The sequence below is a fragment of the Ursus arctos genome, chromosome X (assembly GCF_023065955.2).
Source record: "Ursus arctos isolate Adak ecotype North America chromosome X, UrsArc2.0, whole genome shotgun sequence".
NCBI classification, from domain to species: domain Eukaryota; kingdom Metazoa; phylum Chordata; class Mammalia; order Carnivora; family Ursidae; genus Ursus; species Ursus arctos.
Window position 1 is genome coordinate 114,945,518 of NC_079873.1, and position 26,028 is coordinate 114,971,545.

Consider the following 26,028-nt stretch of genomic DNA (forward strand, 5'->3'; position numbering starts at 1 on the left):
AAATGACGCGGAAGGCTGCGCCGGTAGGAGTGGAATGCGGGGACGTAAAGAATTCCAGAAGTGGGAAACTGAGTAGGGGAGTCCCTTAGGGAAGAACCTGTCCGTTCTGTGCCGGGTCAAATCACACCAGCTGACTTACACATACTTCCAAAGGAAGGGAAGTGCAGGTACAAGTGTCTGATCGTTAGAAACCCAGCTTGGTATTTCTTAACCATCTGCAAGTTGCTCCTTTTTTCCTTAAAAAGTAACAGCTATTTACACTACCAGCTGGGGATCAGTGCTCTGTGGGGAGGTAGAAAGCCAAGCCCCAAACCCTGGAGCTCCGACGAAGGCTCCAGGCAACTTCCCAAGAAGACGGAAGTCGGAGGCAAATGCACTAGGAACACAGCGGAGATCACTTACACTGGTAGAGGAAGAGGAAGATGCTCGAATGTCTCTTTGTCAAAAGTCTGGGTGAAAAGACAAGGTTGGAGAGAAAAAAGAGTCGAATCACAGGCTGGGATCGCTGAACGGAGATGAAGTTTGTGATGGAAAATATTCAGTAGGCACCCGTGGGTGTGAAAGGGAGGGGGAGGAGGCGGGATTGGGTAGGGGGTCAAGTTGAACTGCAGAGCAGGCCCAACAATGCCTTGGCCAGGCAAACAGGGAGCTCTGGAGTGAGTATTGTCTGTCAGAGAACTTGTGCTGATCCCAAATGGCCAGGCCTCTCTCAGTCACTGGATGTGGCCTGCCCCAGGAAGGGCGTGACCTCAGGTGAGGTCAGGATTCTGCAGCTGAGGAAGATTCTGAAGGAGCTGACCCCTTGAGGCGTCTCACCGACCACACTGCTCACAGCTGGGCAGCAAGCCTGCACGGCGGGGCAGGTGTTGATAGAAAGTGAGTGAAAGCCCAATAAGCCCTGAGTGAGATCTCTGCTCTGGCTGTAATGCTTGGCTTTATGTTTGGAGAAGTTTTAGAGGCACTAATTATTCCATAACATTTACAAAATATACGGTGTCCTGTAGTGCAGAGAGGGGGGACTTTGGAAGCAGAAGGTGCTACTTGAGTCTCAATCCTGTGTGTACCTTTTTCCTGCAATCTTCACCTCTCTGAGCTTGTTTCCTCATCTGGAAAATGGAGATAATCATACCCACTAATTCGGGGTTGCCTAGAATACATAAAGTTGTGTAATTTGGATAAATATTGCTATAGAGCAAGCAACCCAGTATATTGAATAAATGATGTTATGATGATGTGCCCTGTGCTATGTAACCATGGGGTGGGCATGGCGGACAGTTAGTTTGAGCAGAGTTTAACCCAGTCCTTGTCATCCAGGAACATACAATCTCAAGGATTCTAGGTACAGGCAAATCAAAGCGTACCAAGCATTTCCTGCCGTATCCAAGGAGTTTTCAACAAATACGATTGTTCTGTCTGAGATCTTTTCCACTGGCACCGTCACTGTCACCACTAGAAGGGAGGCAAGAGCAGGATATGAAAATCTTCTGGAAACTGACCTGGGCCAAAGGCTTTTGTGTGTTATTTACTGGGAGAGACGATGGCTAGGTCCTCTGTTTCTGATGTCGAGAAAAACAGGATCTTGCTGTGAGGAAAAGGCCACCTTTGATTATCGATTCCTCTTGGCAGAGGAGATTCTTGAATGCTGTTGCATGATAGGGATTTTGGGTGGGAAACCAGTGCTGCCCAGCGATGGTCCTTGTTTGGGAGCGAGACTGAATCCTTGAACTAGCTGTAGCTCATTGTTTCCTTCTTCACTGGACAAGAAACTGATAAAGCGTTTGAAGATGTTCATTCTCTCTCTCTCAGTGTTTACTTTTTTTTAGTAGTCTCGACATCCACTTTGGGGCTTGAACTCACAACCCTGAGATCGAATGTCACATGCTCTTCTGACTGAGACAGCCAGGCGTCCCTCAAGATGTCCATTCTTGTCCGGCATCCCAACATCACATTATAATATTCCAAATATTCAATTTCAAGAGAGGCACAAAATCGCATTTATGTAGTTTGGAAAGGTCTTCGTATTAAGCTGTTTTTGGATAAATCATTGACATTGCTCTGTCTTATACCTGGCACCTAGTCTAAAAACCCATTCTGGTCTGTAAGAAGGCCAAGGAACTTAGACAAGTGGGTTCCAAAATGGTTCTAGGACTCACATAACAGTCATCTCTTGCTGTGTGTAACAATTTACCCCAAAACGGACTGGCTTAAAACAACAAGTTTGCACATAAATCTGTGGGTCGGGAATTTGGACAGGGTGCTGCAAGTCTGGCTTTTCGCTCCATGAAGTCTGGGGCCTTGCTCTGCAGAAGGCTGGAAACTGCCCGGGATGGCTTGACTGGGGTCCTATGTCTGGAGTTCTGTTCTTGCCATTAGCTGGGTTCCTCAAATGTCCTTCACATGGCCTCTCCATATAGCCAGCTTCGTCTTCCTCTCTACATACGTCTCAGGGTGTCTGCCTTCTTCTGTGGTATCTGGTTCCCCCCTTGGATAAAGGGATGCTGCCAGATCCCATAAAAGCTAGGCCTGGAACTGGCACAGCATCACTTCGGCCACATTCTATTGGTAAGAACAAGCCATGAGGCCAGCCTGGGTTCAAGGAGACTTTACCTCTAGAGAGCGGAGTGGCATATGCCTATGGGATTAGGAGAAATTGTTGGTCACTCTTCTACTTAACTGTCTCCACATAGCTTATTACCCTAAAACTTAGCAGCTGAAAACATCCATTTAATTTTGCTCAGGATGTTACGGGCTAGGGATTTGAGAAGGGCTCCCCTGAACGGTTCTCAGATGTCAGCTGGGGCTGCCGTCATGTGGTGGTTTGGGCTGGACCCCCAAGACGGGTCTCTCGTTTGGCCGGCAATCAATGCTGGCTGTCGGTTGGGAGCCCAGCTAGCGGTGTCAGCCGAAGAGCCTAGAGGTGAACTCTCCAGCATGGCTATCTCACAGTAGGCAGATTTCATGCATGCGGCTGACTGGCTTTCCCCAGAGGAGACGTCCCATGAGGGCCAGGCAGAAGCTGCATGGCCCTTTCTAAACTAGCCTAAGCGTAATAGAGCATCATGGCTGCCATACGCTATAGATTGAAGCAGTTACAAGCCTGCCCAGGATCAAGGGGAGAGGTCAGAGTGCCCAGTGGCCGTGTTTTAAAACTGCCACAGTGACCATCTTTGGAGATGATCTTACCTAATTCTTTCGACAGAGAAATCCATAACTCAAGATTCCGAGGAAAAGCAGTCTTAAATGGTGCTGGAGATGAACACTGTAGCGTTTGAATCAGAAATGAATGCCTTTCAGAGTTCAAATGGCTAAGATGGGAGCTTAAAAAAATGAAAGTGACTTCCAACTCCTAGATCCATGCCCAGTGGGCCTTTCTTTATCTCAAGTCCCCTGGCTGCAAGTGTTGCTTTGGCCAGGCTGCCTCCTTTTGAACCAGCTTTCTGCTGTGAAGTGTTTTTGCAAATGAATAACACATTTGGTCCAGTGAGAAGCAGTCTTGTCACTAAAGCATCTAATTTGGTGGTGCCTGATGACGATGGCTTTACACTCAGCCGGGCCAAACCTGCCAGGAAAAGAGCCCGAAGTGTATCTGTCCTCCGTGCCCCGACTCACCCCAACCTTACCCTCCAGCACAGACAATGGAAGCATGTGGCATCTTGCCCAGAAACATTGCTCAGAGCTGCAGGGGGATGAGCAAACCTGGAACCCAGAGGCTGGCAGGAAACAGACCCCAGAAAGATGACAGGGCCAGGAGAACGAAGCTCACAGGACTTTTTCCACTTTCCTTCCAAAGACTCAAGCCTCTGCCCCTTATTCTGGAAAACACCCAGGCTTCTGTAGAAGTGTGCTCAATGCAGAATTTTGCTTTAGCGTATTGCTTTAATTCCAGGACCAAGTCACTCAACTACACCAGATAACCCCCGTGCCCCATGTTTTATCGGTACGTGGAGCACTCTCTCGTAGAATGGGCAGAGACAGGATGGACAGGACCATGTTACCATAGTGACCAGGCAGAAGTGAAGGGATCAGGTCGTGTCAGTTGCGAGGCTGGAAAGTGAAGGCACTTCTACCCCGGTGGGAAGGGGCAGAAGGATCTGGGTGGGGAAGAGGAAGTGCTACAGACTAAGCCAGGGCTTCCCTGAGATGCTTCAAGACTAGTCCATTTGGTCATGGGGAAAAGACTACCTCCTGAACGCCCTCACACAGATGGCAGATCCTTCCGGCTGACCATCCCACGTTACCAGGTAGCTTGGGGGCACTGGCGCTTGCCTTTTTCCAAGCCAGTGCCGACAACATTCTGTTCATACTAAACATGGCTTTGGAAAGGGGAAAGCCCCTTGGTTTCTACAAAAGAGGCTGCCCATGACCTCCCTAGTAGGGTCGTCAGCTTTGTGTAGGTGAGATCGCTTATCCTGGTATTTCATAATCCTTGGTCTCTGACATCAGTGCACACACCTAGGATGTCACTCATTGGTTCTCGTATAGACACACATCACTATATTGTTCTTGCCTACGGTGTCTTTTTTTTTTTTTTTTAATCTTCTGATCATCTCTTTTGCAGGGTGGTTTATGGTGAAAGAAACACTTTACCTATTTGTGTTCAGGGGTAGACAGGTTCCACTAATACTCCCAAACAGACATCTCAGCTCGTCTGAATCATTTCATATTAACTAACCCAGATTTACTCATATGTTAACGAGCTAGTGTTCTTCAAGAACAGGGTGATATCTGGCTTCCAGGAAAGTTACTTTTGCCGGAGGGCCATTGGTAATAGCGTTTGGAGGGGAAGGGGGAAGTCTTATCTGTGCTGAGAACTTTCCTGGAAACGTGGAAATGTTAATGTGGCAGGAAAGCTGAGATACTCGGGATAGACATAAGTATCATGCTTATTATTTCCCAAGACAGAGACTGACCCTTTTCCCAAAAGTAGGTCTTGTCACTTACTGGGGGTATGTGGACAAAGAAAATGTTCTGTGTCCACGTCCACAAGAGGTGTGTGTGTGTGTGTGTGTGTGTGTGTGTGTGTATGTACACAGATGCATGTGTGTTTGAATGTGCTGAGTTAAGGGAGTTTGACAAGTTTTAGGGGTTTAGGACTGGCAGATCCAGTAAAAATGTGTCCTCCCCACATTTCAAGAGGCTGATGGGAAAGTTGAGAGACCATGTGGTCTAATAGAAGAGCACTGTCTAAAATGACAGACTCACCTCGTTTCCTATCCTGGCTCTCCTAGGGTTTTTTTTGTCCAGGCTTCATCACTTACCAGCTGTGTGACCCCCAGGCAACTTACTTAACCTCTCTGAGCCTCAGTTTTCTCACTTGTAAAATGGAAATAACGGTACCAACACTTCCAAGGGCCGTTGTAAAGCTGAAATAAGGTAATGATGTAAAGATTTTAGTGTGCTGCTTGGTGGAAGGTAGGCACTAAATCCAAGGTAACTGCCTATTGGGGTGTTCACTATCTAAGGACGCCACCATCTTCCCCTCGACCTTTCCTCTAAACTCACCCGAGTCTCCACCCCCTTTGATCTCCGGTCATTTGAAGAGAAATTCCTTCTTTCCCAAAGTACTGGTATTAATTAATGGTCTAACCTTGGGTTGGGTAATCACATTGTGTCATCAGCCTCCCGATTATTAGATATAATTTACAGGAAAAACAGACCTGAAGATCCTCCCAGCCCGAGGACGGAGGCTGCAAATTGAGTTTAGAGGGTTGCTGACCTTTAGACCCGAGCTGGCTTGGGAGGCAGCCCACTCTCCTTGGTCTTGAAAGCCACAGCAGGCTCTTGTAATTGAGTTACTGCCTGGGATTCAGTGGGACTAATCCATCTATATAATTTCTTTGCCTCGTTTAATGCCATTAACGAAACTGAATTAAGGAGCTGGTGGAGTTGGGTGGGACGAGGGGAAACGGATTTTCTGCGTGGGAGTCGCTGCCGAGTCTCCACCGCCAGGCTGGAGCCTCTGGTCTGATTAATGGACGGCTCTGAGGACCAAGTCATGTTAGCGGCCAGGCCACCCCAGCCCCTCGACCCTGCGCCGAGCTTCCGGGTATTCGCGCGCCCAAAAAGGGGCCATCGAGGAAAGGGTTTCCCAGATCGCCCCAGGGCTGATTCCTGCCTCTCCTGTTCCCCCGCACAGCCACCTTCCCTTTCCTTGGCCCTTTCTCCCTCCCCAGTCGCCCCTTGTACAATTTTCGAGCAGGTTTCCTTGTAGTTCAAATCTCCAGGGACCTTCCCTGTGTTTTGTCACTAGCGTGTCCCAGGCGACATGCCGATCCCACTTATCCCTCTCCAGCGCTCGCCCCCAGTGCCACCTCACTCCGTTTGCTTGGGGTTGGCTATCCCGGATGGTGGGCACTCTTCGCGCCCAGTTTGCCAACCAGAGCGATCAGCCCTAGGAGGAGGGGCCTGCGTGAGGGAGTGGGGGTGGGAGGTGGCAGCCGCCGCGGTCAGTTTCACTCTGTCCTAGTGACACCCAGATCCCAGCGCGCCCTTCTCCCTGACCGGAGAGCCCGGCTGTCTCAACTTGGGCAGCGGGCCGGAGGCGAGGAGTCGCCGACTTCCCGGACTGAGATTCCAGCGTTCGGTGCAGGCAGTTGCCAACAGCGGAGTCCCCAAAGTGTAGGTGACGACGAGCGCGGGCCCGGGCAGCACTGCGGGGACGGCAGGTGCTGGGAGCAGAGGGGCTAACCGGGACGGGGTGGGGGGCGCGATGGGCTTCGATCTCGGCGGCCGACGGTGCGAGCCCGCTCCGGCGGCACCAGCCGGCCCTGCCTGCCCAGGAGGGGCCGGGGGACGCCCGACCGCTACGCTTGCCCGCTCTCCGCTGGGCTCGCCGGGGTTTTGCCAACCGGAGGCTGACGTCGGCGCGCCCCTGCCGAGCTCTCCTTTTACTACAGCCGGCAGGCGGCTCCGTGCGGGCCCCGCCCTCGCCGGCCCCCGCCCCCCGCGTGCCCACACCTTGCCGTTTATATAGAATGCGCCGCGGGCTGAATTCGCGGCTCTCTGGGACCGGAGAGTTCTTGGGAAGGAGAGCGCGAGCGAGGGAGCGGGCGAGCTTCGAGGGGTTGTGGGTGTAGGGAGAGAGCAGGTAAGGGCCATCGGTTCCCGCTCCTCCGCCCGCGAGCCACTCGGGCCCCCCTTTCGGCAAAATAATGGCACCCTGAAAATTGATTAGAAAGAAAGGCGACCCTCCCCTCTCGATTCTCCGCGGGCGAGGAGCTGCGCGGCTCTGCGGTGTAACAGGCTCACACGTTGCTCATCACATGTTCAAACATTTCCCTTTCGGGGAGGCTCGTTATTTTTAAGTGAATATTTTCGTCTTTGTTTTGATTTTTTTCAACCTTCCTCGGGTTTTTATTTTGATTGAGTTGGCGGCCCGCAGCGGATTGAGAGAGGCGGGGGAAAGCAGCCCGCTGGCGCGCGGGCAGCCCACCCAGGCAATTCCCCGCGCGGCCCGCGCCAGCCCGGCGAGCGGCCCGCGCGGCGCCTGGGGAGGCCGGCGGCGGAGCCGGGAGCCCCGGCCGCACCTCTCGGCGGCCCCGGGGGTGGCGAGCGCGGCCCTGGGCGGGCGGGCGGGCCGGCAGGAGCGGCGGGCGCGGGGCGCGGAGGGAGCGCCGCGCCGCTTTGTCTCTTCACTTCTTGAGCAAGGCGAGCGGCTCCTCCCGCGGCCGGCCGCTCGGGCTCGCGGCGGCGGCGGCGGCGGCGGCTCCTCCTTCACCCCTCTCCTTTCCTCCCCACTCTCGTAGGCAGCGGCGGCGGCGGCGGCAGCGGTGGGGAAAAGCGGATTCCGCCCTGAGCCACACCGAGGGGAGCTCGCGGTCGCGACTTGCCGCCCTAAGCACTCTCCGAAGTCCGGCCCGCTCGGCGAGGACTTACGTCTCCTGGGCGACCCTTGTCAAGCAAGCTGGGATCTATGAGTGGAAAGGTGACCAAGCCCAAAGAGGAGAAAGATGCTTCTAAGGGTAAGCCCGCCTGCCCGCCCGGTCCGCCGGCTTCCCTTCCCTTGGTTTCCCTCGCCCCCTCGCGTGCGCGCCGCCCTTTGGCGGCTCCCTGCCTCCCTGCCCGAGCCTAAGCTGCCCGTGACCTCTGCGACCCCGGGCGAGAAAGGGGGGGCCGGGCCGCTCCGGGGCCTGGGGTTGTACCACTTTCCCTCCTTCCTCGTGGAATTGTCGCCCCGCGAGTGCCTCCAGCCTCTTCCACTCCCCCTCTGGACGCACCGTGGTGGCGCTGCGGGCGACCGGAGCTGCTGCAGCCGGGAGCGCCGGGAACAGCGCTGCCTGCTACCGGCCGGCCGCCTCTCTGTGTGAGTGCATGTGTGTGCGTGTGCGCGAGTGTGCATATGTGTGCTGCGCGGGTGCAACATGGTGACATACTCAGGAATCTGCCCCACTCTCAGAAACCCAAGCTGGAATCCACCTTCAACCCCCTCTCCCCGCCCCCAATGCAAACAAAGAGCCTGGCCGAGACGCAAAACCCCTCCCCCTACGCTCCTTTCCCCCTCACACCCCCTACTCCCCAACTCTCTACCCCCTCCCCAGAAGGCAGGAGCTTGCAACCTTCGACACACCGCGTGCAAAAGTGAGCAATCCCGGTGCCCCGGCGCCGCCCGCGCTGCGCCTCGGCAGCGCAGCCTCGCCAAGCCCCGGGAGAACAAAGGCTGTTGTCCCCTTGCCACTAGTGCCCAGCGGTAGCGGGCTTCCGCGGGAGGGGAGAGTCCCCTCCCTCTGCTCTCTGGGGTTCAGCCACCTGGCCCGGGGCGCCTAGCCGCTGGTCCCCCGGAGTGTGCATCTTGGCCTGGGGCCTCCCACAGGCGGGCTGGGGAGGCGCAGCAGAGCAGGGCTCACACCAGGGAGAACTCAGAAGAAGGAAAGGGGGGGTCCTCCAGACCCCCGCCAGCACTAGCCTTTGCCTTGCTATGGACCCAGCTTAGCTCCAGAATGTAAACTGGAGACAAGCATCCTTGGGAGAGCTGGGTGCAGGGAGAGGCGCAGAGAGGGGTGTGGTAAGAGCAGTTGGGAAAAGCAGGTGCCTTAGATGCAAGTGTCCGGAATGGCTACAGAGCAGACGCTGGAGTGGGCTGGACCCGTTCTGAGGGCTCCAGGCGCTCTGAACCGCAGCGACCCACTGAATCCACGCTGCAGAAGTGGGGCTGCAGGGAGGGTGCCCCAGCTTTCGTTCATGGGGCCCTAATTCCTCCCTGCACCCTGGGGCCCCCTTCCCTCCCACTCCTGTCCCTATTCCTTTTTCTCATCTCCTCCTTCTCGCCTCTCCCCATCTCAGAGCTTTCTTTCCCTGGGAGATTCTAGGGCAGCACCAGCCCTCCCCCGCTGAAAGTTGTCAAAGTCTTCAGCTCAGGGCCTTTATCCTTGTTTCTAAATGGAGTCGATCTCTTCCAATTAGGCAAAGCATTGAGGAAAGGCCCGCAAGTTTGGGGGGGGGGGTATAGATCTATCGTCCTAAGGGTCAGTGTTGCCACCGGCCTGGCTCAAGGCTAGGGTCAGCCCCTTCTGACCCACTCAAAGGTGCTGGCTGTTTGAGGTGCGCAGATGAATTGAAAACAGTCACTTAGAAAATAGAACTCTGGGTGTGCATTTCCAGAGCTTTCCTAATCGTAGTTTGTCTTAAGCAGGCATTCATACGTTTAAGAAAAAATGACTTCAGATTCATTAAAAGGTTTTGTTTTGCCATGAGGGCCCAGAGAGGTAATGCAGCGGGAGATTGTAGCACCAGACTGATCAAGGCCAGTGATTCCCCTTCTGAATCTGGGAGTACTCCAGGTTTGTTTCTGGAACTTTGGTTCCTGATTTCCAGCAGGTGGTTACCTAAGGTTTATTTCAGGCTACCTTTGGGAGGGCCCTAAATCCAAATTCATTCATGGAAAGTGAGTTACTGTTTTAGGAATATAATTTGCAATTGGCCAGAATGGAGTAACAAGTCTGGAAACATTAGGACAGGTTTCTGTAACTCAATAATAAAAATTTTTACTAGGCGTATGTCATAACATTTTCTCATGTTGACTCACCACATTTGAAACCGAATACCTCTCTGTAGGAATTATGTAATTAGCATTTGGAATTATGGTTGTAATTAGGAGAAATTAAAGTAATTTTATAAGACAACTTTTAAGAAGGGAGTTTACTTTCCCCAGGAGATGGGAATCTTATGGCTGCCGAGAGCGGGAGTTCCATTTCTGCCTCTGTTGGCTGTTGAATTTAGAGCATTTGAAAATAGTCAATGCGTAATAGTTAGCTTTTTCTCCTTTCAAGTATTTTAAAAGCCTATGTGACCAAATTTTAAAGACTACTTATGTTAGAGATGAAAGATCTCAGGTCTATTTCTATTTTAACCAATAAAGTTTTCTGACCATATTCACGAAGAGGTTTGGTTATTTTACAAATTTCCTATGTATGGGTCATTTTTTGAATTTTTTTTTATGTTTAAGGGACTCATGAGCACACTTTTTGCAACATGGCAAGATATAGGATTGAAAATTTAATAGATAGTTTGAATATACACACATTTGATTTTGAACAACAGTGTGACAATGATTGAATCAAGTCAATTATTTGAATGAATTTCATAATCTGTTTTCAGAGCCTACTGTTCATTTAAATGCCGCCTCCCACCCCATCATCTGGGGTTCATGCCCACAGCCTGAAAGGTTATTATAATAGAGTGTAGTGTTTCTAGAGTTTTTAAAGAACGCGTAGTAGGTAATCAGTAAGTTATTTCGTGCTGGTGAATGAAAATATGGCTTTCAGACACACAAATTGCCGATTGTCTTTAAATGACGTTTTCTTCAACTCATTGAGGTTGAGACCAGTCTCAGTGATGGGCAATGATCTTTTTGATAATCTTTTCAATAACGTAGCCCGACGAGATACTCTGTCCTCTTGGGGGGGGGGGTCTGGATTCATTTGAAACTGAAAATGACCTCTTGTGTAGCAAATCAGCTTTTGTGCATTTCTTTGGGCTTTACATAAACTTTTAGTTTGGCAGATGCGTATATAGTTAGCAGCACTCAGCTTCTGAACAGGAGGACCTATTTCCATTTCAGGGAAAAAGAAAGCGTAACATTTGTTTGTTCAAGTCGATACTCGCTTAGATTTAGACTCCCTCTTCTCTACGTTGTCACATAGAATCTTCTGGGCAATTCTCTGTTGGAAAAACACTCCGTTAAGGCTGCATCTGGTTTACTGCAACTGTGTTATGTGACATTCGGAGAACGTGTAGCCTGCTCCAGATACAACCAAATCATCCCTGGATTGAGTAAAAGTGCTAGCCAGGTCTCGATGTCAAACCTGCCATTTGGCTTGTAGCTACCTGTTTGGAGTTGGGTGTGTGTTTTCAACCACCTTTTCCTGTTGGGCTTATGGAGAGCCATCTCGGCCAGGCAAGTTTCAGGGCCCTGTGACATGGGCTGTGGGTTCTCTTGGTGAGACGGTCCGTAATAGCATCAGGCTGGCCTTCCGCTGGCTGCTGGTGATGGAGGACGATGCCACACATAGTCCAAGAAGCCATCCACTTGCACAGCTGTTGCTGTAATGGCTTGTGGTGCCAGCATGCATTTATGGGTCCGGCTCATTTTCTGCTGCCTTCCTGGCCGTTCCCAATAGCCTCTCTAACCCATACCTAAGGACAGGGCATTGTGGTCAGGCAGCCAGGATATCAAGTATTGAACCCCGAATGCCATTCCAAAAGATCATCTTGGTCTTGGTGGATGACTGTAATATCTCCCGTCAAGTGGCTTTCTCGGATTTGGGCCAGGCAAAGCAGGTGTTTAGAGGTATTTTACCCACAAGAAATCATGACGTTGGTGACTTCTTACTAAAATCTAACAATCATAATCTACCTATTACTCATGTAGGGACTTGTTTTTTCACCTTGTGGATAAATCATCGTGGACCAGTGGTTTTATGGTGTCATAAACCCCGTGTTTTCTTCTATGCTGAGGACAGTGATCACTGCCTCGGTGAGGGTGTGTGGCCAGAGAGATCGTGAAGCAGAAATGTCGGTCTGTTCTGGGGGATAGGTGCAGAAGAGGAGTCCACAGTGCCCCCCAGTCCTCTTCATTATGATTTCTAGCAGTGTGCAGCTTCCTTATTGGCAGAGGCTGAAGGAAGAAGGAGGAGCACGTTGGGACGTGGGTTGGGGTGCTGTATCTTCTTACTGAGTGTTCCTTCCTCAAAGTCTCTTTCTGGTAGAGTTCAAATGGTTAAAGGGGCTTCGGGCGCATCCGCGGAGGTTGGAGTAGGAATGGACTTGGGCTTGGGGCCAGGGCGAGAAGCAGAAAGTCAGCTGTGGGGTGAAGGGGGAAAGGGCTGAAGTCCACGCCTAGGGCAGGGAAATGTGTGGTGGCCCTGAAAACAGGATCGGAATGGGGGAGGGAATGGGGATCAGGGTTGGGGTGGTAAGCTGGAGGGCCGAGTTGTGAGGCAGTGAGTGGGGAGAGGAAACTGTTAATATTCCAGGTCTCTTTGCAGCTGTGCTGTTTTATGTTCAAATCAACTCCTCATTCTGGGAATTACAATCAACACAGAACAACCAGAATGTGCTGCAGCTCTTCAAATATATCCAATAAAAAGGCTTTCTAGTGTCTGCTTCATTATGGCTTATATTTTTGGAGTTGAGAAATTTGAAAGGAATAGGAAATAATTGCCACGATTAAGCAATTCAAGGAGAAAAATCCCCATGAATTAAAATACTGCGGGTGGAGGGGATCCCACATGTCTCTTACCTTGCCAAGCTTAACACGCTCTTTGAAATGTAAGGATTAGGCACATACTACGGTTTTAGCATTTAGTAGAGAAGACAAATGTCCGCCTAAGTCATTTCTGCAGTCATCAATTTCTGTTTGCCTTTCCAGAAGAAACATGAGCCTCGGGATTTCGCAGCATGGGCTGAGGAGTGGACTTCAGGTTCATTGTCCTGGGAAACAGGATTCATCCTAATCCTCACCAACTCGAAATGTAGCTTACATGTTTGTGACATACTGGTTCGACAAACTCACTTGAATCAGATTTCTGACATTTTTTTCCTGTGGCATTTTTGTCACTTTGGTGAATGCCATATCATGATGAAACATTCATTAGGGATGTGGATTTCTGGGTAAATGCATTCATTTCCTGGAGCAGGTGAAATAGTATATAGTGATCATTACGACCACTACTCCAGTCTGCAGGTCTAATTTCTCCTTGAATTGGAGGCCATTTATTTTTTCTCTAAAGCAGTGTTTTCCAGGGTATTAACCCTGAAAATGGGAGTTTCATATGAGAAGAGAGATAAATTCTTGGTTCTTGGGGTACGGTGGAAATGGGGTCTAGTTTATTAAGAATCTGGGTTTGCGAGAGACCGGAAGCTCAAATTACAATTACTGTGTGTTGAGATTACTATAAGTAAAGGCAGTCCTCAGTGCCCTATTCAGGCCTCTGTCCTTTGAAAGTACTTTTAGCATTGATTTTCAGATGGAAATGGTCTCAGCATCAGTGGTTAATGACCTTCTCCAAGGGCAAGGGGCAGAGGGTAGTAGGTGTCCTTGTTGATTCTTTGAAACTCTGGCCGCACCCTTGGCTTCAGTTGGTGTAAGGTTTGGGTGGGTTGATATTCTGGGAGGTGCAGTAGGGCTGGAATGAGCTGGGTTGCTTGCTTGGCCTGCCTGCTCTCACCCTTTTGCAGAGACCTCAGTTCGGTTTGGACAGTCACTCTTTGGCCTAAAGGAATTCTCAAGTGTACATTTCTGTTCTTTCTGGATCCTGTCAGGAGGGCCTGGGAAGGAAGAAAGAAAAATCTTCTGGTGAAAGGCAGGCCTGATCAGAGGCCAAATTAGAAAATAGTTAATTCTTTGAAAGATTTTATTTATTTATTTATTTGAGAGAGCACAAGTGGGGGGTGGGGGAGTGAGCAGCAAGGGGGAGAGGGAGAAGCAGTCTCCTTGCTGCTCGATCCCAGGACCCTGGGGTCACGACCTGAGCCGAAGGCAGAACTTCACCGACTGAGCCACCCAGGCACCCCGAAAATAGTTAATTAAAAAAAATAATAGAAACCCAATTTCCTTTTGTGTAATTGAAGATTATACACAGTAACTTACACAAATCTTAAGTGTGCGTCTTGATTAATTTTGACAAATGTTTACACCCATGTAATCAGTATCAAAATCAAGTTATAGAATATTTTCATCACCCCAGGGAGTTCTCTCATGTTCCTTTCTTGTCATTGCCTCTTCAGAGGCAGTTCTGTTTTGATTTTTGTCATCATATTTTAGTTTTGCCTATTATTGAATTTAATATCAATGGAATTATGCGATACGTAGCCTTCATTTGTGACACCTAGTCACCTCTCCTTTCAGGAAGCTTCCTTTCTTAACACCCTTTCTCTGGTTTCTTGGGGAGCCCCCCCCTTACACACACACACGCACACAGACACACACACAGACACACACACACACGCTAGGGCACTCAACAGGCTGTTGTACTTGGTAGGACCATAAGGAGTATTTGTTGAATGTTCTCGGCAAGGTAAGGAATTCCTTTAAGCAGAGGTATGTTTGATCATCATTTAATAACAACGAGAATAATCATAGTTATCATTAGTATAGTAGCTTCTAAATTATTGAGTACTTATTTAGTAGGCATATATTATTTTTACATATATTTCATTTAACCTTCCTGACAGCCAAATAAAGTAGTGATTAGTGTTTACGGGCTTTAGAGATGAGAAAATTGAAGCTTACAGATGGAATGGAGTGTTCTGAGGTCACGTAGCTAGTGGGTCACCTAGCACAGTGATAGGCATTGTTGTGATTAATGCATGATTGTGGAATGCGTGTACCAAAACTCGTTGGTCCTGTGCTATGTTCATTTCCAGTTTGTTGTCATATCGGAAAGCTGTGTTTTAAGCAGTGGCTCTGCACCCTTTCACTTTGGTTTAATCTGATAGATGCCTGGGGATATTTACATTTTAACTAAGAATTGCCGGAGGCCGAACTTGAACCCAAAGGAAGTAATGTCTGGTTGACTTTCTGGCATCTAGGTTGGTTGAAGAAGTAATTTTGGTTAGGGTCTTAATAGTTTTTTCTAAGCATTAAGGGATTTGACATGAACTATCACCTGAAATCCTCCTAACAGTCTATCAAGGATAGATATACATACTCTTATTATTCCCATTTGACAGATGAAAAAACTGAGTCTCAGAGACTAAGGCCAGTCTGAGGTCACTCACCTAGCAAGACGGTGGAGTGAGGGTTTGAGCCAACTTTGATTGATTTCAAATCCACCTCTTTTTTTAGGGGGGGCGGGGCAGAGGGAGAGAGATTCTTAAGCAGCCTCCACGCCCAGCAAGGAGCCTGAGATTATGAATGACCTGAGCCAAAATCAAGTCAGACACTTAACCACCTGAGCCACCCAGGTGCCCCTCAAATCCACTTCTTAACCACTGTGTCATTGTGGCTCCCAAGGCAACACAGGGGATTCTTTATCTAATCTCGGTTTGCACAAAGACAAAATTATTTCCTGTTTGCCAGTGTGGACATGGTTAGGAAGCGTGTGCCTGTGCATACATGCATGACTGCTCCAGGGCTATGGTCCTCGTGCAGCTGAATGAATCTCTGAACATTTGAGTGGCTCTTCCCAGCCGGGCACTGTGCTGGGCCTGGGTGCACGGAAGTGAAAGAAACTCAGTCCTATCTTACGTTTGCCCTTCCTTTCCCTTTGGCCTTGGACATTTCTGACTTTTTACTTTTCGTTGTGTATCTTCCCTCAATTGGCCATGACTGTGACTTGTAAGGTTTAAGCATCTGTCAGTTTGAAAATAATGGTGCTTTTCTCCAGAACTGTGTCTGGGAATTTGTTTCACCTGTGTTCTAAAGATTACACTTCCTCTAAATTCACTGCTGGGTAAAACTCCCAATTGTTTATTTTTCCCCCTATTACATGGCAGATGCTTTCAGTCTGCCTCTCATCAGAATCATCTGTCTCATTTCCTTCTCTTTCTCAACCGTACCCCATTCTCTCTCCCTCTCTCTCTAGAGCTCCCTCTCTCCTTTTCTCCTCCCTCCTTTTCTTGTCAAGGGATGTCAGTGGTTTCATTAGCTGAATGGGGTTCCTTAGGGTATATTGGGCTCAGTGGAGAATTCTCATTTCTGCATTTTCTCCCTTGATAGCTATATTAACTTGAGTGAAGAAATCCACCCATTAAAGTGTAGCTCCGTGGAAGAGGCTTTTCACTACTTATTATATAACTCATTTTAAATGGAAAAATAAAAAAGTGTGAGCTTTATTTATTTATTTATTTTTACTATTTCTGCTGCCTTCCGTTAGATAATATTTCCAAAAATATATCTTGTTAATGGAGACACAGCCTTGAACAAGCATATTAATTATAGTTCTCAAAGTTAGGAATCATGTAGTTCTCTGCTGCAGAACCTATGTTTAACTGCTGTAATTAACAGTGATGGGTGTATTGCATGGTTATAGGTAAGTTTAATAACAAACACGAAACCCAGTTCTCAAAAATCCCTCCAAATTATGGAGGTAGCATTTCTACTGCTCTTGAACCGGGGGTTAGTAAACAGATCGAGTTCTTAAAATACTTAGCTTGCTGTTAAAAGTAGAAGTAAACAACCTAAAGAAGCCAGGCTGAGTGCCGTTCTTGAATATGCCTATAGATATTTTCAGAATCTTCTTTCAAGCATGACTTTGAAAGTATTATGAATTGACCTGCTTATTTTGCCTTTGACTTTCATTCTCTGTGTGTATGGCTGCCTCTCCCCTTGGGGGGTTTTTTGAACATTAAGACTTCCAAGAGCTCGGGTTTGCGCGTGGTTTTGAGAGCGCTGAGGACGATGTGAGCCATCCGCCTGGAAACCGGGCCGGACGCTCCTCGATGCTGTCAGTCCAGGGAGTATTTGTTTTCCTACTAGCTGGGAACCGGACGGGACCGCTGAACGTTCTGGTTACCAGCGTCCGTCAGTCGCCGTGGCTCTGGCAGGCGGGTTTATTACAAACCTCCGTGTGCTCATTAGCCTCGTGATGTGGCGGCTGCCTAAAAAAGAAACACGGAAAAGTTGTGTCACCGAAGGTGAAACTTGGCGAAGCACTGCTCGGCGCCGGGCATGACAAAGCTCCTTCCAGGCGGCGGCGGCGACGGGCAGCGGACGGCTTTGCCCGCTCGCCCGGATGCCCACGGCCCGGCCGGCCGGCCGGAGTGCGGACGCTGCAGAGGGAGCCGCGGTGCGGGCCGCCGCGGGGAGGGGGGAGGCTTCGGGGCTCGGCGCAGCCCTCGGCCTCCCGATCTGGCCGCGGGAGCTTGGCGGCGGGCGGGAGGCGGCGTTAAGATGGTGGCAGCCGGGCGGGGCGGAGGGAGCGCGGTGTGGGGCCCCCTCCAGCCCTCTAGGCGTCCTCGCTCGCGCTACACCTGGCAACACCCCCCCCCTCCGACGCCTCAGAGGCAGGCAGGCAGGCGAGGCCGATTGCAATCAAAGCCTTGAAGGCCGGGCTTGGGCTTGGCCGATGCCAGAGCGTTGCTTTCTCTAATGGTCAATGCTAATTCGGTTTTAGCTCTTCAGAACCCTGGGATGCATCTTGAGCAGACCATTCAGGGCCGATTTGAATTCACTGGGGCGCTTTTAGCTTGCTTCTGTTTCATTGCATCGTTTTTTTTCCCCCCCAGATTACAAAATAATGCATGTTGACCGGGGACAATTTGGAAAACCTTACAAGCGTAGATAAGAGAATACCACCCAAGTGTTCCACTCTTAGGTTAATTTGTTGAGATTTTCCTTCCAGTCTTTTTTTCTCTGAGTTTTAGAATACATGCATATACATGGGTAATCATCTTTGAGTATGTGTGGGATCATGCAGTATATACTATAACCTGCTCTTTTCACTCAACAACATATTGAATGTTTTTCTATGTTACTAAATAATCTTCCACACCATCCTTTTTAGTATGTGCACTCTGGCTGTGGACTTGGGGGTGATGAAGGAGAGATGGTGATTTTGTGCCTGTGGGTGTGAACAGTTGTTCTGTACCTCGAGATCCATTTCACTCGGCTCCACAAACATTGTTAGTATTTTATAAATGTGCATTTGTGAATATGCATATATAAACAGATATATATATGCATGTATAGATCTATAAATATAAAATTCAATGCATGTAGACAAACATGCATATGTCTACATAAATAGACACACAGTATACTTAGAATAAATCCTCCAAGAATAGACTCCAAAAGGAATCTCTGGGTGGTTGGCTTATAGAATATTTATAGTTTTTTTTTTAAATTTGTATCTTCTATTTTCTCTACAGTGGACATACATAATGATACTAATCATATAATTAAAAATAATATAAACAAAATATTGCTCATGAATTGTCTTCAAACTGCCTTTTCTGTTCCAGCTCCCACCATTTCTTGATCTGGAGTGTTCTACTTATACTTTCTACATTTTATGATTCTCCTCTTCTTCCTCCAGGAAGCAAGCCTCTCTTCCACCTCCCCGCAGGAGCTGCTTACTCCTGACGCTGGGCTTCTGGCAGTTCCCATGGGCTACTGTGGATAAATTTCATGATGCACTTTTCACCTGCTTATGTTTTAGCTCCCCAACTAGACTGTACCTCCTCGAGAGCCCTTTTCACAAAACGCATGCTCAGTAAATGTGTTACTTAACCGCAACGGTCAGCATCCTTCTTCGGTTTCTTTAAACGCTCCTGTACTTTGAAACTCCAAACTATACCAAAAGCCCTTAGAATGACAGCAACATTCCATCTGGATTTAATATTGCTAATTTAATTTGGGATACAATCCCTGCTTTACAGTAGGTCATCTTCCATGTAAAAGTGGCTACATGGTAAAAAGCATGGATTTTAGAGACTTGGGTTCACATCTAAGTTCCTGTACTTGGTGTGCGATCTTGGGCAAATAATATTTCTAAGCCTCTCCAAAATGGGAGATAGTTACATTTTTCTCACATGCCTATTTTAAAGGTGGAATGAGATAATGTATGGAAAACATCAAAGACGCTGCCAGCTACATAAGGTTTGGTCCATGGTGATATTGATAATACACTACTAAAACAGTAGTGATTTTCATATTGATTATTTGAGTTAGAGGGTTCCTTTTAGCAGGCTTGTCGGCCATAGAAACAAATCTGTAGATTCACGCATTTGACAGTCATAGTCCAATATAATGGGTTTTAGTTCTACTAATTCATCCGTTAACTTGCTTAATATTTATTGAACTTCCCACGCGCTGTAGACTCGGAGAATACAGCCGTGAGCAGAACAGATAACCATCTGTGCCTTCATGGAGCTGATATTTTGCAAGTTTACTTTGAAGAACCAAACTATCGTTGCACCAAGCACTCTGCTCCATGTTGGTCGTCAGTAAATGACCTGGTGCCCATCAAGGCCACAGGGACCCTGGCCGGGCCAGACTACCAAGGGGGTCGCCTGCAGGGAGCCGGACACGGGTCACTCATCTTCAGTCCAGCGACCACTATGGCCGACCTTCCTGAACCTGCCTGGGCGTGAGCGTTACTTCCTACCACAAACATCCCCCCAGCATGAGAATTTGGTTTAGCAGAGGCTTAGGAATCCATATTTTAAAATAAATCTCCTCAGCTGAGTCTAAGGCACAGCCAGTTTAGGGACTTAACTGCTTCTGGGCAGTGTTTCTCAAGCTCGCCTGAAGAATCACCTATAGGGCTTTCTAGAAGAAAAATAGCCTACCCTCTTCCTCCTGGCCTGCTGAATCCGAACTTTAGGAAGAGAGCTTGGTAATCTAAATTGTCAGCAAGTGTCTAGGTGATTCTTATCATCAGGCGAGTTGGGAAAACATTGTCCTGGAGACAACACTGGACCCCTGGAAATTAGGTGTAAAGGTGCATTTTTCTGGTCAGCGGGGTCCGTGGCTTTCAACTCCTCAGCGGGCTCAGTATCTCCACAACTGTGAAGTTGAGTCGGAGCCCTGAGGTCTCCGCCCAGCGTTGTTCATGAGCTGTGTGCTGTGGGTCCTCGGTTTTCTCCTGGGTTGAGTTGATTAAGCTTGCACGTGCAGATCGTTTGGTTGGGAGCCTCCTTTCTCCTGTGTGCTTCTCTTCTCCCTCCTCCACAGTATCGCCTCCAGTTCTTCTTCTCACTGCCTCCTCTGTAGGAGAAATGAAGGAAGGAGACATTTTCACAGCCTGGACCCTTCCAGAGAGGGCAGGGCTGGCTGGGAACTTGGGAAGGCGGGGCTCTCAGAATGGCTCATATAGCTGACCATTCTGGTGGCTTGAACCTCAGTGGATCTTAATGTGGTGGGCTCCAGGGTGTGAGAGTGGGACTTTGAGATATCCTTCTGCCAGTCCGGAGCAGGTGGGCAAGGGAACTCCCCTTGTCAGGTACCACTTTCCTGTCTCTATCTGGCAAGAGGTGGGGGCGGGTAGGAGTGTGAGGGTTAGGTCAGGTCTAGGTAAACCCCAAGCTCTTCTTGTCCTCTAGGCCCCAAGCAGTATCCCTCTAATTTGTTTGTGACCAATCGAGTGCATTGACCTACTACTGCTAGTTACTTTGAGTTATAAATGGTTTTTTATTTCCCCTATGGAATCAGGGGTTCAGGCTGTATAGAATGACCTGGTTTGTATCACAAGAGCCTTTGGGACTTTGACAGATTTCACCATTTAAAAAACACATAGCTTTCTCCCTCCACCCTACTGGACATAAAAGCAACCTTTGAATTTACAGAACAAAGAGCATGTCTTTAAAGGGCAGCATGCACAGAAAGGGAGGAAAGGAAGTCAGATAGTCCATCCTCTCTTCTGAGGCCATTGTCTCCAGACAAGGGACAAAACCGAATACCTTGGAAAATCTTGTATTGATTTTTAGTGCAGAGGATATCTCGCTAGGATCTGAAAAACCTGGCTGAAGATAATAAACTTGTTCCCCTGCTTTTGAGCCAGAACTGGAGTTGCTTAGTTTCCATGGGTGGAGGAAATGAGAGTAGTTGCCCTACTGGGAGTGAGATTTTGGCTGGGGTGCATGGCTCTTGACCATATTGTAATATGGGTGAGGCTCAGTTCCCGAAAGCTTTACCTATGCAGATTGGACTCAGATGGTGAATGGGAGGTAGTTACAGAATGAAAGGAGTTACTGTTTTATGAAAAGCCTTTCTTTTAATAGCATTGTCTCTGGTGTATGTGAATGTTTCTTTGGGGATCGAGGATTACTTGATTAAAAATAGAGAAAAGCCAAGCCTAGGGGCCTCTTGTAGAAGCATTTGGGTTTCCCATAATTCTAAGTTATTGCTCAGAGTAGCTGTTTTTGCATCCCAGGTTTTTGAAAAACTTTATTTTTTTCAAACGATTTATTTATTCATTTTAGAAGGGAGGAGAGAATCTCAAGCTGACTCCGCGCTGAGCGCAGAGCCCAATGTGGGACTCGATCCCACGACCCGTGAGATCATGACCTGAGCCGAAACCAAGAGTTGGATGCTCAACCCACTATTACCACCCAGGTGCCCCCAATAACATATTTAGTTTTAATTTTTTTACTGTGGTAAAAGAGACAATGTGAAATGTACCATTTTAATGATTTTTTAAGTGTGTGGTTCAGTGGCATTCTACACACTGACATTGCTCTGTGGCCTTTACCGCCATGCTTCACAAGTTCTTAATCAGAGATTATGGCGTTGGAAGGGACCATAAAAACCATTTGATCCAAGTTTCCCATTGGGGAGAAGAGGGAATCAGGCCCATGGAGAGGCAGTGACCTGCCCAGGGTCGTAGAGCAGGTTAGTGGCAGGGGCCCAGCTTAGTGCATTTCCTCGTCCCCACACTGATAGACTGAGGCAGGTGGCTTCCTTTACCTTACCGATAGCAGAATCAAGGATTGGCATGTTTGAGATGCTTCCCTGATTTTTTAATCAAGTAAGCAATCAATCGTTATGATTTAGAGCCAGAAGGCCCTTCAGACTCCATCTAGTCCAAATTCCTAATTTAAAATACTGGCTCTGTTTGCTCAAAAAGATGCTAACATTCTAATTTTTAAAATCTGGGCAAATTCTCTCCTCTAAATTTCTCTCCCAACGACTCCATGGCATTCCATGGTTGAAACCAGGTCCTTTGTGGGTGGCTGTTATTAATAAGCTTTCCTTGGGATGTTTACAGTAACTGCTGTGACCTAAATAAGATTGCTTGCATTGTTTCCCCCCCACAAAAGCAAGAGCATTTTCAAAAAGTGTGTTCATCTCCTTTCATTGTACTTACCCATGACTGAAAGAACTAAAGCATTGCATTTTTTCCTATCTATGCATTAAATGAAGATTCATCTTTTATTAGAAGGAGTAGAGTATTTCTACATGAGTGGAGCATTTGGGGCCTTTGTATACCATAACCAGTTTTTCTTAGAGTTTCATAACCCTGTACCGTGTATCATTACAACATGTTCCTTTTCAAAGTTTTTCTTTTCTAATTGTGGTAAAATACACGTAACATAAAATTTACCGTCTTAACCATTTTTAAGCATATGGTTCAGTGGCGTTGAGTATATTCACATTGTTGTGAAATCTATCTCTGGAAGTTTTTCATCTTCAAAACTGAAGCTCTATACCCATTAAACAACAGCCCTACCCCCCCTACCCCCCAGCCCGTGGCAGCCACCGTTCTACTTTGTGGTTCTAAGAGTTTGACTGGATGCCTCGTATGAGTGGAATCGTACAGTATTTGTCTTTCTGTGACTGGCTTATGACACTTAACATAATGTCCTCCAGGGTCGCCCGTGTTGTAGCAGGTGTCAGAATTTCTTTCCTTTTTAAAGGCTGAGTATTTCGTTGTGTGCTGTATTACCGTCTCCAGAGAAACGGAACATCCCTATCCATATTGATATCGACGTCGATATCGACCCAAAAGAGGATACTTATTACAGGTATTGGCTCGCATGGTTTTTGAGGCTGAGAGCAGTCCCATGCTCTGATGTTCTCCCCCAGTGCAAGCACGAGAGCCAGGGCAGCTGATGGTGTAACTCCGAGTCGGCCTGACGGCCTGAGGGAGGGGGTTGGTGTAAGTCCCGGAGTTCGAAGGCCCAGGAACTGGAGCTCTGGTGTCTGAGGGCAGGAGAGGACCACATCCCAGCTCAAGAAGAGAGAGAAATTGTCCTCTCCTGACCTTTTTGGTCTGTGGGGAACCTCAATGGGGTGGATGATGCCTGCCCACATTAGTGAGGGCCATCTTTACTCAGTCTGTTGACTCAGATGCCAATCTCCTCCAGGAACACCCTCGTAGACACACCCAGAAATAATGTTTTACCAGCTATCTGGGCATCCCTTAGCCTAGTCGAGGTGAGAAACCATAGTAACCGTCACAAATGTATACACCACGTTTTCTTTATCCATTCATCTGTTGATGGGCATTTGGGTCATTTCCAGCTTTTCGTTTTGTGAATGATGCTGATGTGAACATGGGTGTTGATCCTTTATTTTTTCAATTGATAGGAGAAGTTGTTTTAACACACTCAGTTTGTCGCCTCAATCTTTGTCCTACGTCATCAGAATAACACGGCGATATAGTGAAGGAAGAGCCCAAACCCTCAGGGCCCCGGAGAATTGAGGTCTTCATCCAGTGACTTGCAAGTTGGAGCACCATGAGAAGAGTGAATAGGGCTTTTCTTGGTCCTCTTAGGTCTATTGTTTCTTGTCCGGTGATTTTTTGTAGAAATAATATAGTTCCTCTGTGGTGGCCTCCAGACCCTTCATCCCTGTGTTTGGAGCAAATCCTGCCTTCCTGTCCCCTTTGCAATTTCTTTCCATTTCCCGTTTGCTTTGTATGTCTCTCCTACTATCCTGTGAACTTCCTGATGCTGTCATTCAGCTCTGGAGTCACAGTCCCTAGGACGGAGCCTGGCCCACAAAGCAAATGCAATAGATGCTGGTTTGAGTAGAAATTTGACTCATTCTGTCATTTGGAAAATTTAAACTTCCTAGTTAGTCTTGGAACAATTTGACATTTTTATTTGTTTTCTCTGCTGCTTTTATGTGTGAGACATGGCTTATGTTCAGGAGCACAAATTAGGTTTAAATATGTGGCAATTAAGTTTTTTTTTTTTTTTTCTCAATCCTTTGTGGGGAATGGGAGAAACATTTGCTGAGTTCTTGGCATCAAATCGGGGAAATGGCCGAGTCTGGACTTGGCTTTGATTTGTGTAGATTTGTGTAGGCCCCTCTGGTCTGTGTCACCGTGTGGTCTCCCCTGAGCCGCCCCTGAAGGTGGCGTGTGCAGGTGTGATGTGAGCGCCGGGTCTGTATCAGGGCACAGATTTCCCATCTTCTGAACCCTTCCTAACACCTTTGTATGTTTCCAGAAATAGAAATCTCCCGAAGTGGGCTCCGCTTTCTACTAAGGCCCCACACAGTGTTGAATATGTTCTGTTTCCCATCGCTGGGCAGAGAGTGTGCAGATCTGTTTATTTCAGGTGAGAGACAACACTTTAGAGACACACGCCTTCAGGGAGCACCAGCCACGTGACAGGCTCCGTGCCAGGCCCCGGGAAACTGATGAGGGAGAGAGCCCCTGTTCTGCTCTCACGGAGCTGCCGGCGGGAGAAGCAGACAGGGCAGCAGTACCCGGCGCGGGGACGGTGGAGAGCTCGGGAAGCTCACAAGAAAGGGGGCTAACCTAGCTGGGTGGTAGTGGAGTGGGAACCTGAACGCAGCCCCTGAAGATGGGTAAGGGTCTGCCAGTTGATGAGAAGGCAGGAATGTGTCCTGGACAGTGGGGACAGTACACACAGAGCGGGCACCTTACCTACCCAACCGAAGGATGTAGAGTGTTCGAGAGGAGCGAGTCACTGTCGTCCATGGGCAGCCCTTGCATATGCTGAATTCTGCCACTCTCGGCTCAGTGGACTTTCCATTGATTCCAGTGTATCAAAAGCCCCATTTCTCCATGCATTAACGGGTAGGTTCCCCGATTGGAGGAGACAGATGAAGAGGCAAGTGACTGAATTCCAGCAGGCTCAGTGGTGAGTTAATAATGTGCATGTTTAAATGCCAATAGCAGGGAGATCAGTAGGAGAAGGAAGGGAAGAATGAAGGAGGGGTAAGCAGAAGGGGGAATGAACCACGAGAGACTATGGACTCTGTTCCCAAACTGAGGGCTTCAGAGGGGAGGGGGTGGGGGACTGGGATAGGCCGGTGATGGGTAGTAAGGAGGGCACGTATTGCATGGTGCACTGGGTGTTATACGCAACTAACGAATCATGGAACTTTACATCGAAAACTAGGGATGTACTGTATGGTGACTAGCATACCATAATAAAAAATTATTGTAAAAAAATTAATGAAGTTATTGATTACCAAAAGACCCCACATTTCTACAAATATAACAACAGAAAAACACTGTTTAAAATCTGAAACTTGACGATATTATACTGTTTTATAAATGACTGATATAACATAATAAAAAATTATTATTTAAAAAAAAACAAATGCCAACTGTGAACAAAACCATGGGATACTATCTTTTTCAGTAAATAAAACTCATCAGATTTGAAGTGGTATCCTGCTTCTAGCTCATGGTCATGTTGTGCTGCTAGGGTCAGAGGCCTTGCAGTTCTGTCAGTTGTAGGCTTCCTGATCAGAATCCATGTATGTGTTGGCACTGTGACTTTTGTTTTTAATTGACCGCAAGAGTGAGAGGTGACCTTTTAGCTATCGAGAATACGGACTGTTCAGCGGTCAGATCCTCCCAGTGCAGAAGGCAGCTTCATCAGCTTTATTCATACAAAGGTACCTAGTTATCTGGCCAGTATTAGTAGATCATGAATCTTTATTAAGTCAAAAGGGCCATTGATATTTACAGATAATCTCATTCTTGAGACCTGGGGCTCTAGTCAGACAGGACACGACTCATCTCTGACTCCAGGTTACATCTGTTGGCTCTCGGCTTTGACTTTAGCAGTGGCATGGAAGTGAAGTGTGCATTCACAAATATTGCCCAGACGTTGGCACATAGGACTTTCAGGATGGTTCCAGTCATATCACTTGTTCACCCACCA

At 48.1% G+C, this 26,028-nt stretch overlaps 1 protein-coding gene across 7 annotated transcripts in view; it reads left to right on the forward strand.

Moving 5' to 3' along the window:
- FGF13 (fibroblast growth factor 13) overlaps window positions 1–26,028 on the forward strand; it is a 490,290-nt gene that overhangs the window by 15,301 nt on the left and 448,961 nt on the right. For 3 of the 7 annotated variants that reach the window (XM_048213361.2, XM_044392441.3, XM_044392443.2), the window contains exon 2: window positions 7,746–7,961. In XM_048213361.2, the coding sequence (XP_048069318.1) occupies window positions 7,950–7,961 (12 nt within the window). In that variant the 5' untranslated portion in view covers window positions 7,746–7,949. Of the gene's footprint in view, window positions 1–6,444; window positions 6,619–6,938; window positions 7,088–7,745; window positions 7,962–26,028 lie in introns of those variants that run through there. The other 4 variants (XM_026479740.4, XM_048213362.1, XM_026479741.3 and 1 more) reach the window with 2 other exon arrangements.